A 21,684-nucleotide genomic window follows, 5' to 3' on the forward strand; every position below is an offset into this window, starting at 1 on the left:
GATTTAATTATGATAAATACATTGTAGTTATATATAAGGTGAGGTGTTTCCATTCCATTCTCTCCCATCTTAAATCTCATAAGCATGACCAACAAAATCGTTTTTATTTAAAATATATATATATATATTAAAATTATTTTAATTATTATTATTATTATTATTCAAAATTCTTCCCTTGCATTTTTATTTATTTAACAGTTGTTTTATTACTGGATAGCCCAAAAGTTAATTAACCGTGCTTTCGAAGAATTGAACGACAGCAATTTGTGAATTGAATTTTATTTCATTGTGAGTAATTTTTATAAAGTTTGCAAGCAATAAATCTAATATATAATCGAGACGGGTTGATAATAATAATAATAATAAGCGCAGAGCCCAAACGGTTAGGAATTGAAAGTTGAAATTTGGTACACAGATAGGGTACGTCACGGAAACGCACACTAAGAAGGGATTTCTCAAAATTCCCCCCCGGGGGGAGAGAGACGGGATTAAAACTTCTATATACATTATGGATACGAGCCCAAACGGTTAAGAGTTGAAAGTTGAAATTTGGTACACAGTTAGGGTACGTTAGGAGAACGCACACTAAGAAGGGATTTTTCGAANATGAAGAGTTCGTTTCTAAGATTTATCTTTTTATTTCTCGAATTTGAAGGATTATCATCGAATTCGATTTTTTTAAAACTCTCTCTCTTTCATTTTTTTTTTTCATTCATTGTATTTTTTCTTATTGAGTTTCAATTGAAAATGTCAGATGGTAGCAAGCGAAATATAGTTATTTTTCATGTCTTTTTTTTTTCATAATTGTTCAACTTTTCTCCGTGTATAAAAGAAAAATTAGAAACTTTCAAAATAAAAATTTCATACATTTATATAAAGTAAGAACCTGAAAAACTTTTCAAAGAATTTTTATGCTTAATACATTCAATTGATAACAGAATTTTTGTTAGTTTTTATTTCTAACGTATATGAATATGTTATAAAAGAAATGAAATTGTTTAAAATTTATTATTAATAAATAAAATAATATTAATTTTATAAGAATACGATCACTAAGATTCTCTAATTTTCTCTGAATCCAGGAAAAATCCTTAGCTCCTACCTCTCGACGACACTGCTTAACATTACAGAGAATGTTTATCAATAACCATTTTTATTAATCTTTAACTATTAAATTGATTATAAACTTAATGTATACAACATTCTGACTGTTATAAATATTTTCTTTAATAATTTTAATTTTATTTTTTAAAAGATTAATCAAATCATCTCTGGTTCTTCCATTTTTTTGTTTTAATCTGTTTTTCCTCTTCTCCCTTCTAACCTGAACCTTTAAGTAGTCTTTTATCTCTCTTTAATATCTATATCAAATTAATATAATTGAAAAACTTTGAAAGAGTTTTATAGATTTTTATCTCAAATTTAAAACAAAATTATATCTGAAGGAAAATAATATGGTTTATTATGATAAAAAATATATACACAATAAAGGAAAATCAAATCCGTATTTACAATAAATATGGTTTCATTCGAAGATATATCACAAAAGTATAACTTGAAATTTCGTTCTGTTGATATAGATTTTTTACTATATTTTTTACCTGTTAATTATAAAATAATTTATTAAAGTATAAATATAAAAAATATTAGATAATTAAGAATAAATCGTTTATAAATATTATTGAAAATAATTACTGTATAATTACTTAATTAATAAAATAAATTAATCATTACATAATATACAGTATAGCCTTATTATATCTTATATACTATATATACAGTTTATAAAATATTTTTAAAGAACTGCTTATAAAATGACATTCTACATGTAGCATTTTATAAAATTGATAATTAGCTTACTACTTTACAGTAAAATAAATAAATTATAAGAATAAATGTAAAGATATAAATCAATTGACTGTATTATTATATAAAAAGATAAATAAAATATGAAAAGCCAAAATTGATAAAATATCACAAAAAAAAGGAAAGTTAAGTTAGAAATTAATGAGCTTTTTACACGAAGTAAATGAAATCTTTTATTTGTTCCTTAAAGTTATTAACATTTTAATGAGAAATGTCTTCAAACTTTACAATCAAATTTCATCCACTTGTAATTAAAATAGAAGGACGAAACTTTGGTTACGTTGACAACGTATTTAATTATGTTTTTAGAGAGTGACCCACCCCCAGAATTCTTCCCATTCGGAAACTCGTTAAAAATAATCAAATATAGAATTTAATCAAGATGTATATGTGTGTAAAATGCATTGTAGTAATGTATAGTCCTATGGTAGATTGAGAACACTTCTACCTTACACTATATAAAAAATTAAATTTTAAATTAAAAAAAAAATATATATATATTAAAATTATTTTAATTATTATTATTATTATTCAAAATTCTTCCCTTGCATTTTTATTTATTTAACAGTTGTTTTATTACTGGATAGCCCAAAAGTTAATTAACCGTGCTTTCGAAGAATTGAACGACAGCAATTTGTGAATTGAATTTTATTTCATTGTGAGTAATTTTTATAAAGTTTGCAAGCAATAAATCTAATATATAATCGAGACGGGTTGATAATAATAATAATAATAAGCGCAGAGCCCAAACGGTTAGGAATTGAAAGTTGAAATTTGGTACACAGATAGGGTACGTCACGGAAACGCACACTAAGAAGGGATTTCTCAAAATTCCCCCCCGGGGGGAGAGAGACAGGATTAAAACTTCTATATACATTATGGATACGAGCCCAAACGGTTAAGAGTTGAAAGTTGAAATTTGGTACACAGTTAGGGTACGTTAGGAGAACGCACACTAAGAAGGGATTTTTCGAAATTCCTCCCCACGGGGGAGAGGGACAGGATTAAGGCTTAACACTTCCATCAACAATGGAAGTGTTAAGTAACAATGGAAGTGCTAAGTAACAATGGAAGTGTTAAGTAACAATGGAAGTGCTAAGTAACAATGGAAGTGTTAAGTAACAATGGAAGTGCTAAGTAACAATGGAAGTGTTAAGTAACAATGGAAGTGCTAAGTAACAATGGAAGTGTTAAGTAACAATGGAAGTGCTAAGTAACAATGGAAGTGTTAAGTAACAATGGAAGTGCTAAGTAACAATGGAAGTGTTAAGTAACAATGGAAGTGCTAAGTAACAATGGAAGTGTTAAGTAACAATGGAAGTGCTAAGTAACAATGGAAGTGTTAAGTAACAATGGAAGTGCTAAGTAACAATGGAAGTGTTAAGTAACAATGGAAGTGCTAAGTAACAATGGAAGTGTTAAGTAACAATGGAAGTGCTAAGTAACAATGGAAGTGTTAAGTAACAATGGAAGTGCTAAGTAACAATGGAAGTGTTAAGTAACAATGGAAGTGCTAAGTAACAATGGAAGTGTTAAGTAACAATGGAAGTGCTAAGTAACAATGGAAGTGTTAAGTAACAATGGAAGTTTTAAGTAACAATGGAAGTGTCAACAATGGAAATGCTACGTAACAATGGAATTGTTAAGAGAAAGCGACGTGCAATACGCAGATGCAGTTTTTTTCGTTTTTGCGGGAAATCGAACATATTTTTAGACCCATCTAAAAATTCTCTAATTAGTCTGGAAACAAGGGGACAATTCTTGCATTCTGTGAAAACGGGTATGGTTTACTGTAACGTAATAATCTTTATCTTAGTTATCGTTACTTTTGCCCGAGCAACGCCGGGCCCACCTGCTAGTTATTTGAATAAAATATATATTACAAGAGATTATATATAAATATAGGAAAATTAGATGAATGAAACTCTCTAGAAACGAGATAAATGGAAGTATTTAAATAATAAATCTAGAAGGAAACTTATTATAAATTTTATTGCAGATAAAAATATGGATAGTTCTTTGAAAATTGGATTAAATACAGTAAATAAACAGAAAAAAAAATATTACAATACAGGAATATAATGTCCATTTAATATGATTCAGTAATAAAATCTTTCTAAGTAAAGGCTTTAAGACAGAAGAAAATGAGATAGTGAACCCAAATGGCTACATTAAACTTTATTCCTTTAATGGAATAGTTATAAAAATGATGTAATGATTAGATTATGGCATTTATATAGTATTAAAATCTCGTCTAGTACTAAATAAAATTCGTGTTAATAAATAAATTATACACTGTATAATAAATGTTCTCAATTCATTACAGAAGATGAACATTACTGATTTTATCCTTTTATTTTTAAAATTATAGTCTAATTTACAAGTGTAGAGAATTTGTAAAAAAAAAAAAATAATAATAAAACATTTTCTTGTATATAAATATTTTTTTTTTCTATTGTAAACTTTGCTGTAAAATCGAGCACGATAAGATAAATTATTAAATTTATATATCGGAGACGTCATCTTGGGAATAATGATAATAGCTGATCCCTTCGTTTTTTAAAGGTTCCAGCACAACTTCGCTCTTCTCCTGTCAGGAAAATGTATCCTTAGATGTAGACACCGTGTATCTGGTGAGAGGCATGAAACGAAGACTGTTGTCAATACGTTGATCCTCGTCATCTCTCGGAGCTGGTTTAGAAGTTTGGCACGAAACAACGAATTTAAATTCTCGACAAAATTCTACACATAACGGTTCCTAAAAAGTAAAATAGAATTTTAAATTTGTCGTTTTTATTTTAAATATTTTTATAAATCATAAATAAAGTAGGTACAATTATTATTATTATTATTCTTTTCGCCTAAAGATACTTAGAAGGGCCTTTTTAATAGTGAGTAACGGGCCCTACGTAAGACTGCCAGATATCCCGATTTTCTAGGATTGTCCCGGATATTTTCCAACTGAAAGTAGCTTTTTTTCACATTTTAAATGTATTTCTGTCACCGGTAGAGTAAAAATACACATCTATTGCATGTCCTGGAACTGAAAAGAGTCCACTATCTTTCAGAAAGAACTCATTTTGTCGCGGATTTTATCTCCAAATATCTTGCAACTTTAGCCCTACGCATTCATGACTTACTGCTTACGGTTGCTCACGATACAATTATCTTATAAAGAATAAATACAAAAGCTATCGTTTTTGGTAGATTAAATGAAATACAACTTTTGCATCTTAATTACTTTAATTTTAAAGAATTGATTTATTCAGTAATGATAACTGAAGAACCGTGGAGTTTTGTAAGCAACCTTCAAGAATTCCGCAATGAAATTTATAGGAAATTTTTACTTTTTATCTTGACTAAAAATATTGAAAAATAATAAAAAAAAAAACTTTCTATATATTTTATCTATCTAAAAGAATCTTTATTACTTAGAATGTAAAAATAGTATTAAATTCTTTTTCGCGTGTTATTTATTTCTTTAAACTTTAATGCTTAGATTTTCTCAAAAATAATGCCAAGGCATTCATAAATGTTAATAGTTTAAACATATGTGGCACCGGTATTTTATTATCAGAAAATATATTAAAAATAAAATGTAAATTTGTAAGTAAATCTGAGCAAAATTAAATCAAATTAACACTATAAACAACAGAAATTTCCAATAAAAAAAACGATAAACTCGACATAAAAATACCATTATAATGAATGTTAAATACGTTTAAACTGTTAAAATCATTTAAAAATTTTAATTTATAAATAAAAAAAATTTATGATAAATTTCCTTTAATCTTTACGATTTCATACTCAAAAAGAAAAATTTTTAGTAAACATTTTAACTATGAAAAAAATAGTAAATTTGATTTATGTAAACAAACTCTTCATCATGAAAATGATAAATTAGAAAATATCAAGCGATCGATTTTTAATTTTAATCAAACAAAATATCTACACTTTTTAATTAAGCAAAATCAATATAAATTTTTAAAAAATTTATATAAAAATTTATTATATTTAACATTAACACGTGTATTGTTTAAGATACAGTAATGATTATTTCTTCTCTTATTTAATTAAAGAATTTAATTAAATGTATGGTTATAATTTAATAGAATTTAAGAATGTTTATATATAGTTTAATTAATCAGTAATAAAAAAGTAAATTTGTTAAAAGAGTAGATATAAAGGTAACAATTTCTATTAATAATAAAATTATTAAACGATCACATTTTGTTGCTAATGTTAAAAGATGTATAGTGTATTTTCCGGAATGTGGAGGAAATCGAGTCATTTGGGATTCTCATCTTGACTTCCTGAGCTCTCAACTATTCTGTACATCACAATACAGTATGCCTTTTAACGCCTCTTCCATTAATGGGAAACTGATGGACCTTTCGTGAACTTATCTTGTGCGTGAGTTTAATTACTTGCTTAACGATGTTTACAGAATATTTGAATTCTGTTCCTTCAATTAATTTTCAATTTTCTTTTTTTTTTCTTGTAGTTTTGCATCATATTTCTGTTTCTTTAATAAAAGGGTACGTGTGTTGTAAGAATACTTTGTTTCTTTCATTTAAAAAAAAGAAAAAGTGCTAATAAATTAAAAAAACCTACAAATGTTTGCATTATTTCTTTTTCTTATAGTTAAAGTATGGTTTAATTGTAATAAAAATATACCTTAATAAAATATTAATGTTTCATTTTATGTATTTATTTGTATTATTTGTAATTTACATATCAATTTTAATAAAATAATTGGCAAATATTAATAAGTAATGATGCTTAAATTAATAATTACATTCTCTCTTTTATTATTATTATTAATTTAAATAATATAAATAATAAGACTTTTGAAATATATAGAAAGCATTCAACTTAAAAATAATTTAATTGTAATAAAGAATATATTAAATACATTATAAATAATTAACCATTGTGTTATAATGAAATATATTATAAAAGATCTTTAAAAGAATAATAATACTATTTATTATGATAATTATAAAATAATTTTCTCTAAATTTAATGGTTTAGAAAAGACCAAGATAGAGCCAAATTTATGTTGATAAATTCTATTAACAATGAATTTACCTTAAGCAATATTCCTTATAACTTCGTGTTTTCTTCTATTAAAACCGCTTGAGGTTAGTCCATAATTAATGGAATTTATCAATATTTATAATTTGAAATTTAATATTATTATTCACATTTTAAATTTAGAAATTCTAGATAATGTATATACATTTAAAAAGTTAAAAAAAAGGAATATTGAGGAGAAAAATAAAATATTCTTTGTCATTTAAATACGTACTTTTTAATAATTTGCAATGATATATAAAAATGTTTGATGTAAAATATCTCGTTTAAAATAAAGAATAGAATATTTAATTAAGTAAATTTAATTGTCTCAAAAGTTTTTAAACTTAAAGAATAAAAATAGAATCAAATTTAAACAATATTAAAGAAAATTAAAAAAAGTAAATCAAATTTGGACCTATAAAAAGTAAAAGTCAAATAAATTGGATATTAAATTAATTCAATTAAATAATTTGAAATTAATAAAATAAAATAAAATAAAATAATTATGTAAATGAATTTAAAATATTTTTCTTTTACGAATTACTCTCATTACACGTGAATTAAGCAAAGTTTTTAAATTAAAATTTAATATTCAATATTTATTAAATGATACTATTTTAATAATGCTCTTTCTTATAATTAAAATTAGTTTTTTTTAAATACTTTTTATACAAAATATATTATCGAAGAATTAAATTTAACTGTTTTATCTTAAATCTCTTTCAGTATTCTACCTATATCTATTAATCTCTGCAATAATTACGTATTGTACATTAATGAAATTTATTAAATAATAAATCACGTTAGTAATTACAGCTATGAAACCTATTGAAGTCATTTCTAAGTAAGAGATTGACATCTCGCTATTAAATTGAAAATAAAGAGATGATGATAACTTTCTTTATATTTACCTGCCAAGCGAATTTCTTTTATAAGACTGTGAAATCTTAAACAAAATTCGCTAGAAAATATAAATTTCTTAGCAAAATATTGACGAAAAGAAACTGAAGTTTAATGTAAAAGATGATAAAAAGAAAGAAAAATTTGCTACAAAATATGAAATGATACGCAGTACTCTTGGAATAAAAGACATTAAGTGATTGAATTTTCCAAATATTTCTCTATTTTAAAATTTATAATTTATTAAAACAGTAATTTAATATAGTAATTCTTCAATAAAACCATAACATTTTTAATAAATTATGATACCATTTCTATAGATAATAGTTTTTATAATGAAATTTTAAATGTAAAATTGTATATGGAAGATGTTAAAAAATAAATGTAATAATCAAATTTTTATAGAAAATATAACTTTTACTTAAATATAAACTAAACATTTAACTTATTTCTATTATAATAATTTTTTTAAATATAATATTACTTCTAATTTGTTTATCATTCCTATCTAGTACAGGATCAATACACCCTACAGTACAGATTTATCACACAAAGCCTTTTCTGGAAATTTATTGAGAAATTATCCAAAAATATTCTTAACCAGAATGTATTTCAGCTTTTCTATTGCTCTTATTAACTAATATTCCTACAGAATTTTTACAGATTTTAGGTATTAAAAACAGCATCAACGGAGTCATCCAGATCTTTTAACAGCGTGCAACATTATATAAAGTTACATACATATGTATGCAATTCTGTTTAATATATAAGAAATTTCTAGACAGTAGGATGTATTGAACCTGTATTAAATAAAGATAAAATTATTAAAATAAGAACAAATACATGAAAACAATCGTAGAAGAATACAATAAAGAATTAAACAAGTACAAGAATAAATTCACCGTAAAAGAAAGCAAACTGAAATAATTACACAAGGGAAATAATTATAGAATATTATAGAAATAGAAAACCTATTTATATATGAAAAAAATATAAAGATAATTAAAACGGAATTTATGATTTCATGATAACATCGAAAACAATTTCTTAATCCTCTCCTAGACCTAGAGGGAATATTTAATGAATCGTATAGTTACTATTTTAATATACTAGGATTTATATATCCAACAGGGATTTAGAACATATCATAGATGAACTAGTCATATTCCAATAAGTAGTATAGATTTTAATCAGAGTAAAATAATCCGATTAGTAATTCCTTCGAAAATTGAATTTAATAAATGTATTGATAATAATAGAATAGGAAGGAATATTATTTAAATTTAATAACAAATTTTTAATGTTTTGAATAAACAGATAATCAGCTTTACAATTCTTCGATACTATAAACTGAATAATTCTATTATATTTTTAACAGCGATTTTAAAGATTATTTAAATCTCTTTTCATATCTAACTATTTTCGGTTATTAAATAGACTTAAATTGTATTAAACCAATAACAAATTTAGAACGTATTCGTAAAACCTAAATGGAATTTTAATTCTAAATTTTTCAAGTGGAATGAAGTAATTTTCTTTCTTATAAGTTAGTTGCTTAGCCAGTCAAATAGCTTTTTTTTATAATATTTTATTATAATTGTGTACTAAAATTGTTTTCTCTATTTAATCTATAGAAAAAGAATAAGTTTATAAAGAGATTTCAAATAGTAATTTACATCTTATTATAATAAATTATTAAGTTTTCTACATACTTTCCCAAGAAACAAGTAGATTTGAATATTTAATCAAATAAAAGATGTAAATATTTTCTCTACTGTCTCATTAACTATATGGCAGTTTACAATATAACATTTAATGGATATTTCTGAAATGTTTTCATTTGTATATCATGCAAAATATTACTTTCTGTTGATTAAAACAGGTGTTTTATTTATAATATTACATAAACTTTCTATCATAAAAAGTAATGTATTGAAATAAGTGATGTAAACTTTCATCTATTTTTCTCTTTTATTTTACGAGTATTACACGTAAAGGAGAAAAAGAATATTATAGACTACTATATTTAATAAGAAAATAGAAAATAAATAAATAATTTAATCCTAAAATTCGTAATTATATTCTGAATAAACGACTGAAAATAGCTTATTATTTTAAATTTTTAAATAAACTACAAGTCAGTTTAAAACGAATTTAAATGTCAAATTTATCAAAAAATTATTTTGAATACGAGCATTATTTACTTTTAAAATTATCTTCTATTAAATGCTAAAGTACTATCTTTTATCAAAAGTTTGATTGAATTATTTCACTACTACTTTATAACTATATTAAGTCAACCATAATAGCTTTCATATGTAATGTTCAAAAATATCAATTTGTTGAGAAAATCCTTATTTGGATAATGGAAAAATTATGCCTTAAAGGTTTATGATAAAACTATTAAAGCATAATACATTTATTTTATAAACTCTTTCGTACGATTAAATTACTATACAGCATCCAAGAATCACGATATTATCATAAATCGGTTTAAAATATAATATTAATGATATCTATTTTATTTTATTCATTAAAAATACACTGTATATTTTAAAAGATTTATATGTTTTTAATGGAAATGAGAAAAGCGATAAACCATTTATATTATTTATTATGAAATAATCAAAGATGCGACTTTTTAAAGTGATAAATGCGAAATATTCAGTAACTTATCTGGCATTAAATGGCTTTTATGATTATTTAATTTATCAATTTTTAAAATATATGTGTTTATAAAGTGATTTTAAATACTATTCGGATATTATAGTAATGAATTTTAATCGATTAATAATTAATAATTAAGCCATCTACTTGAAATAGATCTTTATATAAGAGACTCTCGATTATTCAGGATTTCATTAACCGGGAAATGGATTAACCACGATGCCAAAAATGCCTGTCAATGAATCATTAAGTCACCACAAATCGCTTTGTGACTCATCTCTTTTGCAATTCGCCAGAAGAAAAGGGATGAAGAATGGTATACTTTGCTGTAGTGTTCAATTTATGTTAGCATATTATAAATAATTACGCCAGGACGTTGTATGCCTTATTCTCTTCACGTTTCTTTCAAAATTTACTTCTTTCATTTACTGAGTATAGGATTTCAACGTTGCAGGATAATCGAGAGCCTACTGTAATAAATTATTAAATAGGACCCTGCATTATAATATAAGTTATATTAATTATAATTAATAAATTATCGACGAATTTAATAACATTTTATCCATAAATAATGCAAACTAAAANATATTTGGATTATTAGTATATACCTTAGTTATATAAGGAGAATATTGAACTATTTTATTCCATTTATATTACTTGGTTGTGTTTCGTGTGAAGAATGATGAATTGGACGTGATAAAATTGGAAATTGTTCTCATTAAATACAAAAGAAACGATTAAATTCAAATATTTATTCTAATGGAATATCAAAATCATTTTAATAATTTCCACAAATCCTACATAAGAAATTCTAAAAACTATTTCCATAATCGTAATTTGAAATGAGTTTATATCTTCGAAATTTCCTCCAGAATTAATGCTTATAACTTTTATCTCATTAAATTAAATTTAGCAAATATATACTTAATAAAATTCTATAAAGTTNTAAGCATTTTTAAAATCGAATGTTTACAATAGTAACAAATCAATGAATAAAAAGACTACAATTTATATGTCAGCAAGTGGTCCTTAAGAATGTTGTGATTGTTCTGGAGGAGATTAGAACAAAAATTTCACTAAAGTTAAGAAAGAAACGACGTTAAAAACATTCTTAAAAAAGTAAATAAATAAAGAAACAAGATTCTGAGGTTAGAAAAGCTAGTAAGAGAAAAAAGTAATATTTTCTGACAAAAGAATATTTTCTCCTGATAACAATGGAACAACATTTGCATGCAGGAATCTAATGAAAAATGGAAACGGAATGACTAAACAGGGTCACGAAACGTTCTACTTTAACACTGCACTGTTTTAGTTATATTGTATTGAATTAAAATTTTCATTTCGGAGAAAGAAATTTGATTTTCTACAATAAATAATCAACTTCTTATGCAAATCTTTTTTATATAAATATATTTTATTATGTAATATTATTAGTGAGAAAAGTTATCGAAACTATTTTAATTCTAAATGAAATTTTGAACAGAAATTTATGTTACTTAAGCGTTATTTATTAACGTATAATTACGACAATTAAAGACATAAAATTTAAAAAAAATCAATTTATGTAAATTAAATGAAATGTCTAAAACTATTTCAGCTTCTGTATTTGGAACTGTGTTATGCCTGGTACATATGTACCGGTAACCTGGCAGTACGTGTATACCCGGCTTTATATTTTCTCTCCTTCCTTTTCAGCTAAAGTCAAAATACATAAAAATATCAAGATATACATTAGAAAATTAACAGTTATATGTACACAGATGTTATAATTCCACATATTACATGATAATTTATTATCCACAAGTTAAAAAGTTCCAGACTTCCATTTAGCTTNGATACCAATTGAAATACTTAAACTTTCATATTACAATAGTTTTTATAGGAATAGAAAGAATCTATCTTAAGAAAAATTAAAAGAAACCTTCCTTACTAAAACAATAAAAAGTTATAACAATAAACATTTTACATTACCCTATGATCTTTCGGCATTTTTCTAGATTTCCAATAAAACTCTATGGCTGCAATAAAAATAGCTATAGCCATGCCACACGTCAATACCAAAAATACACCTCCGACATTGGCTAAGTCCAATTCACTTGCAGAAAGGGAAGTGGATTTTTCTTCTTTTCTGCATCTTCCACCTCCTTTTAATTTCCACCATCTGTCTTTTAACATCCTCAATCCTCCTTTTTCTTGAAGTTTCAAAATTGAATCGGAAATTAACGTCCGATATGGAGAACCTAATGATAAAGAGAAGAATTCACCAAATCAAATTAAAATTAAGTATTCGAGACTAAAGTTATTTCATAAAAAAAAGAAAATATTCATCTCTAGCCAGACTTTATAAGAATTTGATGATTTCGAAACCTACCCGTTGGCAAAGCTATGCCGTATCCTTTCGAATCTAAATTAGAACCTATTTTAGTTAATTCACAATTCCGTTCTACTCTGTATTCAATAGAAGTTGATTCCATTAAGAAAGCATAATTCCCTTTCAGGACCCTTTCAACGCCTTTGTCATTATCTTCAGTGAATACGCTAGGTCGAGCCGACTCCATTACTGTCCACATTCGTTTATAAGTCGAATAATTAGAATACTGTAAGAAAACAATTGTGGATTCACTTGTAAAAATCAGTTTAAAAACACTTAAATTTTACTATTGTCTACCTTAAAAAAGGCTTGAGTTGAACCCGACTGCACACAACCGTATTGAATGTGACTCTGTTTAGCCAAGTCTTCGACGTTTTCAATGGGGGCTCCTAATCTTTCTACTGTGAGAAATGCAGCTAGATTGGCTGTATAAGAAGAAACCATGATGAGGGTGAAAAACCACCACATACCTGCAGCCAGTCTGGTAGAAAGTGCTCTGTAAAAAGAAAAATTGCATTTGATAAAAATGCATTCTTTCTTATAAAAAAAGTATAAAAGTTATTAGAAGTACACTTTTTAAAATGTAAAATTGATATTAAAAAATACGTTAACTCATTAAGGTGTTTCCGAAATGTCGAGTTTTCTAGATCAAAAGCATTCGTCTTTCCAAATATCGTATAGATTTTTCTTTCGGCAAACTCGTAAATATTTAAAAGTATTTTTTAAAGCGGATGATTGATGTTTACAATATATGAATGTTTAACAGTTTTGAAAAATGTTTGACATGCATTCGGTTTGTTTTTGAATAATGCAAATATTTTTGATGTCATTATTACAATCCTAAAAACAAAAATTACTTAAAAATAATTAAAGAAATAACTCCAAATTTTAATATTTATAACTTACTTTAGCGTTACATCGCGGTTACTTATTTAAAAATGAATAAAATTTCAAACGAATTACCTGGGAGTTATGTCGCAACCTTGTTGCATTAAACAGCCGATGGTGAACCATAGAGTGTTAAGGAGATTAAATTGATTTTCTAATGTTTCTGGATTAGGATTACAGGGATGAGGATTAACCCATTCGTATGGGCTAAATCTTGCTAGAATGAAAAGGAATAGACTAACACCCAGGAATGCCGTCACCATATATAGCCATACTTCTACGGAAAGCGGAGATAAAAAAGAAAATAGCTTCGGAATTTTTTTGGTTGGTTTCTTGAATAGAATTCCGATTCCTAAGTTCATGAAAGGCATAGTAAAGTCTACCGCTTCTTCTCTTTCATACGTGATAGTAATATCTCCAATTGCCAAGTCGGCTCTCTAATTAAAACGTAGATAAAGGTAAAATTTATGTTACATAATGCAAAATTTATAAAGTCATTATAATCGTACCCCATCTACGAGTTCTCTAATCATTCCATTCCATTCTCCTAATGGATCTCTCTTTCCATAACTGTTATCAGCTACTTCTCTAATGACATAATTGAAACCTAATTCATATGCGATCGCATCCAACAGATCAACACAATAACCTTCGTATTTAAATGGCATATTTGGATTATTAGTATATACCTTAGTTATATAAGGAGCATTCTATAAATAAAACTTTCGTATAAATAAATAAATAAAATAAACAATAATATAATAATTTATAATACGAAAATAAGTACGTGCTTACAAGTTTTGAAGTTACAGTCAATGTTTTATTCTTCAGAGATTGAATAATGTCAAGTGTTCTTGTCTGATTGTCAGTAGATTTAAATCTAGTCGAATATGTCCATATACCCATCTATAATTCGGAGAAAAGTTTCATATTTAAATTATTTAAGTAATATATATCCGAAAAGAAAAAAAATTGAACTTCTAAACGTAATTAGAATGAGAAATATCTCCATTCAAATTGGAGTCTTGTATTGAAAGCGTTATAAGGAGGCATGTCCCATTGACACGAAGCTGGACGGAAAGATCCTTTCATTAGTAGATGTATGATCGAATAAACTACTTCAACAAGAGCTACAACATCGTCTTTGATCAATAAATCACTATCTGTCAAATGAATCCCGTTTCCGCTGTGAAGTCGATGATAATGAATAAGCCATGTAGACATTTATCTCCTGATTTATGGCGGTAACAACTAATAATATACTACATAGATCGATAACTCTAGTTAAGAAAACTTTATTTACTCTTGAACATAAGAGGAACTTCTAATATGATATAATAATTCCATTCTTTAAAGAATATATATTCTATATAATAAAAAAATAATTATACGAAATTAAATAGAATAAAAGATTTTAATGAATCCAAGTAATAATATAGTTGAAAAATTTTTGAAAAAAGTTAATTTAGTTTATTTATTTTCAATTTAGATGACTAAATATAGAAAGTACGACAATAAGATTAAAGAATGAAGATAATTTCATAAAAGAGAAAAGAATCATTACGGAAAATACACGAAAAATCGATCCGTAGAAAACATTCTCCGCTTCCTTTTTTCTGATTGATTACCGTTTCCAACTTTTGATTACACTAAAATGAGGATTTATTTTTAGTATTTTCAAAAATATAAGTTAATTGCTTTTAATATATTTTAAAATTTATTTATTATAATATTAAATTATAGTTAGACTTACTCTTCTTCTAAAGATATAAAAATAATCATTGGAATATTATTGATTTTAATGTAATCGAATACACTGTGTATAATTTAACAATAGGTAATTTTATACATGATTGATTTGTAAATTTGAATAAATTTATTGCAATTGCATTAACTTTGTATCAAATATTTTGGATGTAGATTCTTTTTTTATTTAAAAAAAATCTTTTCAAAACGTATAAAGTTGAATTTTTGTTGAAAATAAATCATTTATACAAGATTACCTTCCTGCATCTATCAAGTTTTTTGTTTCTGTAAATTATTAACTTTTAGTTATTTATTCACTCCTTCCATCCTGTGAACACTAAGAGGACTTTTTAAATCATATACATCATGGGTTTGACTAGGTCCACAATGGGAACAACTGGGTAAGCATTCACTCTTTCCATCCTGTGAGTACAAAGAAGGCATTTTTAATCACATCCATCATGGATTTGACTAGGCCCACAATAGGGACAGCTTGAGGTAAGGGCCCTAAGTATCCAAAACTTATCTGCCATAAAAATTCTTGGAGAAACTCGTCCAGATTCGATCTCGGATCCTCCAGAGTGGTAGGTTGACACCTTAACCGTCTCGGCCATAAATTATCAAAAATTAAACATATTTTATTACTGCCATAAAGTTATAAATGACAGTCTCATAATAGCAAAAAAAAGATAATTTTTATACATTAAAATACTAAGCACCATTTATTATATGAACGATTTTTACCAATCGTTCATATAATAAATGGTGCTTAGTATTTTAATGTATAAAAATTATCTTTTTTTTGCTATTATGAGACTGNTACAAGTCAGTTTAAAACGAATTTAAATGTCAAATTTATCAAAAAATTATTTTGAATACGAGCATTATTTACTTTTAAAATTATCTTCTATTAAATGCTAAAGTACTATCTTTTATCAAAAGTTTGATTGAATTATTTCACTACTACTTTATAACTATATTAAGTCAACCATAATAGCTTTCATATGTAATGTTCAAAAATATCAATTTGTTGAGAAAATCCTTATTTGGATAATGGAAAAATTATGCCTTAAAGGTTTATGATAAAACTATTAAAGCATAATACATTTATTTTATAAACTCTTTCGTACGATTAAATTACTATACAGCATCCAAGAATCACGATATTATCATAAATCGGTTTAAAATATAATATTAATGATATCTATTTTATTTTATTCATTAAAAATACACTGTATATTTTAAAAGATTTATATGTTTTTAATGGAAATGAGAAAAGCGATAAACCATTTATATTATTTATTATGAAATAATCAAAGATGCGACTTTTTAAAGTGATAAATGCGAAATATTCAGTAACTTATCTGGCATTAAATGGCTTTTATGATTATTTAATTTATCAATTTTTAAAATATATGTGTTTATAAAGTGATTTTAAATACTATTCGGATATTATAGTAATGAATTTTAATCGATTAATAATTAATAATTAAGCCATCTACTTGAAATAGATCTTTATATAAGAGACTCTCGATTATTCAGGATTTCATTAACCGGGAAATGGATTAACCACGATGCCAAAAATGCCTGTCAATGAATCATTAAGTCACCACAAATCGCTTTGTGACTCATCTCTTTTGCAATTCGCCAGAAGAAAAGGGATGAAGAATGGTATACTTTGCTGTAGTGTTCAATTTATGTTAGCATATTATAAATAATTACGCCAGGACGTTGTATGCCTTATTCTCTTCACGTTTCTTTCAAAATTTACTTCTTTCATTTACTGAGTATAGGATTTCAACGTTGCAGGATAATCGAGAGCCTACTGTAATAAATTATTAAATAGGACCCTGCATTATAATATAAGTTATATTAATTATAATTAATAAATTATCGACGAATTTAATAACATTTTATCCATAAATAATGCAAACTAAAACAAAAAAAATTATAAAAATAACTTATTAATGACTGCATTTTAATGGAACAATAATAATCGAAACTTCTCTAAATGTCTTATTTTGGCAATTGTTTGAAGCTTTCATCGTTTCTACCGATTTAAAATATTTCGAATTCACTATTATTAGAATAGATTATAAGAGATTAAATAATTAATAACTTAGGATTGGCCTAGGGTCTTACGCTTTTAGAGACATTACACACGCTTAAAAATATATGATTAATCGATACTTTCTCTCTCGATCTAACACCCAGAATTTAGTATTAACTAGGAAACTAGATTTTTCTACATGTAAATAGCATGTAATAAGTATTTATATTACTTAAACCTGTGTAAAAGGGGCATCAAACTAAAATTATAATGATTTTATTCAAAAATTGTCTGTGTTATGAGTTTAAATGACAATATTTTGAAATGAAAATGGTGAGAAAAAAAATTATTTACAGTATAAAATTAAACATTTTAAGTGTATTTTTAAATGGAATTATAATTTTACTAGTTTATTGTTTAAAAAAAAAATTATATTTTTCAAATTATGTGTAGGAAAACATGAATAGAAATTTATATAATTCATGTAAAATATCTAAAACCATAAATGTGTATCCATCTCATTGTCATAAACAATTCAACAGTTCCATTACTCTGAAGGGTATGAAATTTTGACTTCCATACAAAATATACATAAATAAAAGACCTTCAGATGTTACTTTCGATCGATTTAATGCACAATTAATAAGAAGAAACTCTCACAGTTAATTTCATTCTTCAATAATGCAACGTGTAACACGGTTCCTTGTCTTAATAATCAAAGTCGCGACTTTAATTCTTGATTATGTTGTTATCTCGTGCAACCATATCTACCCTGGAGGGATACTAAATTCATCCACATTTCTATAATAAAGAACTTATTGAATTTTTATTTTTTACAAATCATTAGACTCTCGATATTCTTCCTAATTATGTAGAAATCAATTTGTAAGAAAGAAAATCATTCTGTGATGTTACAAAACTTTTCATTCAATTTAATAAAGCTTAGTTTCTTTTTTTTTTATAGACGTAATCAATGATTTCTATCCTAAAATAATTTTANGGCACACGTATTTATAAAATCTAAGTGATTCATACAACATGGAATTCATATAAAACGGAATAATCAACAGTGTTATAGGGGGTCGACTGTAATTCGAATTTTAAAAGGAATTTTTATGATGATGATGATGATGATGATAAATAAAAAATACGGTGGTTCAAAAGTGAGTTAACCATTCCTGCTAAATTAATTGAATACTTAATCATTTTTTTACACTCTTTTATTGATTCCTTCAAAGAAAAACACTGCATTAAACTTGATTCCTTTACCTTATATAACACACGAGATAAAATACGGTTAACTGACTTTTGGGCATGCTATAGTCTTTCAAAAATTTATTTAAAACGGTAAAATCTATAATAATTTTATTTAAAATCAAGTATAATTAATAGAAAATCTAAAATAAACAGGAAAAATAGTAATATAAAATTTTCATCGAACAGAGAAAATATGACGAGGTACTGTACAAAGAATGCACTTAATTTAAGAAAAATTTAGAAAATACGTGAAGAAACGTACGTGGAATTTGAAGTGATACAATAATTAAAAATTTTATTAGAAATTTTTTTAACTTAAAAACTTCTTAATAACATAAAAACTTTCGAGTTAAAAATTCTATTATTTACGATTTGAAACAAGTTAAAGTTTTAAAAATTCATTTTATTTCTTTAAAATTTTAAAAGTTTAATTCTTTTTTTTCCCTTCCCCCCCTCCCCCCCCCTCTCTCTCTCTCACTTTTTTATAAACAATTTCAAAAATTATTGTTAGCTAAAACAATTTTTTTTAAGCAAATGTTATAGAAAACGGTTGAAACTCGAGAGACGAGACAAAGAATTATTTCGAAATCATCTTAAAAATGATGTTTAATTAAAGATGAATTAGTGATTTTTATAATTATATTTTGATATAAATTGAATTTTCATATACTTTTTTAATGAAGAATGATAAGTGTCGAAAGTTTATTCTGATGTTATAACTTGATTTAAGAGTTATTTATGACTTCCTACCACCAAATTTCAAGAAGGAATGAATGAAATTATTGTGAAAAAAAATTCAAAAAAGTCGTCAGTATTGAAGAAGAAAAGTTCTTTGTTAAATCAGGTATTACTTTAGTCTGGCAACTTGCCTATTTGACAATGAATACAGCGATTTATTCATTCAAACTGTATAATATGTGTCGACTAATATGTACTACCTGTTAAGTCTTTTTTTTTTCTTTCTTTATAAAGCAATTCTGTGAATAAATTGAATGGAAAGAATGTTCTCCAAAGAAATTAATAATGGAAAAACATTGAAAAGAAGAATTAACTTGGTAATTCCTTAACTTTTTTTTTTAATGATCTAATTTAAATTTTAACCGTTAATTAATTGTAAAGTAATGAATATTCCACTTTTAAAGTAAATAATTTAAAAGTAGTTAGATAAAAATTATAAAAAAAAGAGAAAAGATTTATATAATGTATGAAAAAGTTAATTACTTAATTACCTTAATTGAAAATTTGGTTTAAATGATGTACAAAAAGTTAACTAAATTTCATTAAAATTTATTTAAACTGTTGAATTACACAGCAAATTAAAAAGTTTACTTTCTTTTCTTTTTTCCCCCTATGACGGAGGAGAAAAAAATAGCATTATTAATCTTGCATCTGCACATGAATAATTTAACATATTTATCAAACTTTATTCACATCTGTTAGAAATTATTTAATGTTGGAAAGGGGAAAAAAACTTGAAGATTTTGCAGTCTACAACCTTTGTAAATACAATAAAAATTAAACATGTAGCCTATATAGGATCCATACAGTGTGAACTTTGGAGAAAAAACACTAAAAAGTTAATTAAATTTGGTGGAAAAAATTGTATAAAAATGAAATATATTGACATTTCTTAATTGGAAAATAAAGATAGAATTCATTTTAAGCTGATTTATGACCTCATTCTGTAAATAAAATAGTATATTTTTGATTAAAGTAGATTTATCTATCTGAAGACAACTGTAAGTTAATCGAAAACGTATCTTTTTGTGTACAAAATTAGGCCAGAAATTACTTAATAAAACTATTATGGTTTATTTAATATTACAATTTTCAAATATAAATTTATCTTTAAGTATTCCACTTTATAAATTTCGATAATAAGAGAGTAATTATATTTAATCAAGTGTATTCGATTTCCATTGTTTATAATTTAAGCATGAATATAAAACTATTTATTTGAGGTTAACTTTATACATGCAGCTTACACTTCAATAGCATTTAAATTAATTAACAATTAAATTTTGAACAAGATTTCAGTTATAACATTCGTATTAATCGAATACAAATACATGTATAATCGTTACTATATCCAAACTATGTCATAGTTCCGTTTTACAAGATAATAATTAATAATTAAAGTTATTCTTGCTAATTTATAACCGTATTAAATGCTTCAAAATTGCATTAAAAATGAATAAACAATGTAGACAAGTTAAACTGAGCAGAAAATAAATAAGAAATTAATTTTTTTAAAGAATAAATCAACAAAGTATGCAGATTATAATTAAGCAGTGATATAAATTTAATAGATTCATATACTGTTTAGCTAATGTTATGTAGTAATTTGATGCAGTTATTTAAATTATACGTATATTTATATCTACAATACTTTGGCTATTGGATATAAAACTTAGTTTTTAAATTATACCTATATCAGAAGGATATTTTAACAATTTTATATACATCGTCAAAGCAGAGAATGATATGATCAAAGCAATCAACACACCACATCTTAAGATGAAGGAATAGTCGAGGAAGGAACACATAAAAGAAAATTGACTCCTCTATGCCATCTTGTGTTTCTTATATTGTTTAAAGAAAGAATTGCGAATGCTCAAAAATTTGTGTTTCTCCATTACTTACGAATATTTAAAAATTTTTTTAAATGATTCCCTTAGCATTTATTGCAAAACAAACGATTTCAAGTCCAATAAAAGATAATTATAGAGGAAAAAAATGTCATATATAACGTAAAAATTAGTATATAAATTACGTATTCATCGGAATAAAGAATCTAAGACTCATTTTTTTTTCTATCTAGTTCATAGTATTCTTCAAATGAATGGTTTATGTACTATTG

At 25.2% G+C, this 21,684-nt stretch overlaps 1 protein-coding gene and 1 long non-coding RNA gene across 4 annotated transcripts; one reads left to right on the forward strand and one right to left on the reverse strand.

The window, feature by feature from the left end:
- Nucleotides 1-4,307: 4,307 nt before the first annotated feature.
- On the reverse strand, nucleotides 4,308-15,109 carry LOC111630304 (glutamate receptor ionotropic, kainate 2-like). The gene is made up of 7 exons (XM_023374391.1): nucleotides 14,567-15,109; nucleotides 14,281-14,481; nucleotides 13,847-14,208; nucleotides 13,181-13,379; nucleotides 12,884-13,109; nucleotides 12,484-12,752; nucleotides 4,308-4,624 (listed from the first exon to the last, which is right to left on the reverse strand). Exons 1-7 carry the CDS (start codon nucleotides 14,675-14,677, stop codon nucleotides 4,460-4,462), a joined length of 1,533 nt encoding a protein of 510 aa, XP_023230159.1. The 5' UTR covers nucleotides 14,678-15,109; the 3' UTR covers nucleotides 4,308-4,459.
- On the forward strand, nucleotides 4,508-6,474 carry LOC111630305. Of its 3 annotated transcripts, none has more exons than XR_002757492.1 (3): nucleotides 4,508-4,631; nucleotides 6,124-6,275; nucleotides 6,371-6,474. It is a non-coding gene; the product is annotated as an uncharacterized LOC111630305 (long non-coding RNA). The 3 variants fall into 3 exon arrangements; XR_002757493.1 differs by having other exon boundaries at nucleotides 4,533-4,631; nucleotides 6,116-6,279; XR_002757491.1 differs by having other exon boundaries at nucleotides 4,533-4,631; nucleotides 6,116-6,275.
- Nucleotides 15,110-21,684: the final 6,575 nt, after the last annotated feature.

This window comes from Centruroides sculpturatus, unplaced genomic scaffold (genome assembly GCF_000671375.1).
Source record: "Centruroides sculpturatus isolate CEXI.00-Female unplaced genomic scaffold, Cexi_2.0 scaffold463, whole genome shotgun sequence".
Lineage (NCBI taxonomy): Eukaryota > Metazoa > Arthropoda > Arachnida > Scorpiones > Buthidae > Centruroides > Centruroides sculpturatus.

What these genes read in the sequence shown, in the direction of transcription:
- LOC111630304 (XM_023374391.1), bottom strand. Translation starts at nt 14,677, where the DNA reads ATGGGTATATGGACATATTCGACTAGATTTAAATCTACTGACAATCAG. An exon ending in TGACTGTAACTTCAAAACTT is followed by an intron (nt 14,482 to 14,566) that starts GTAAGCACGTAC and finishes TTTTATTTATAG; the next exon opens with AATGCTCCTTATATAACTAA. An exon ending in CAACTCAAGCCTTTTTTAAG is followed by an intron (nt 13,110 to 13,180) that starts GTAGACAATAGT and finishes GTTTTCTTACAG; the next exon opens with TATTCTAATTATTCGACTTA.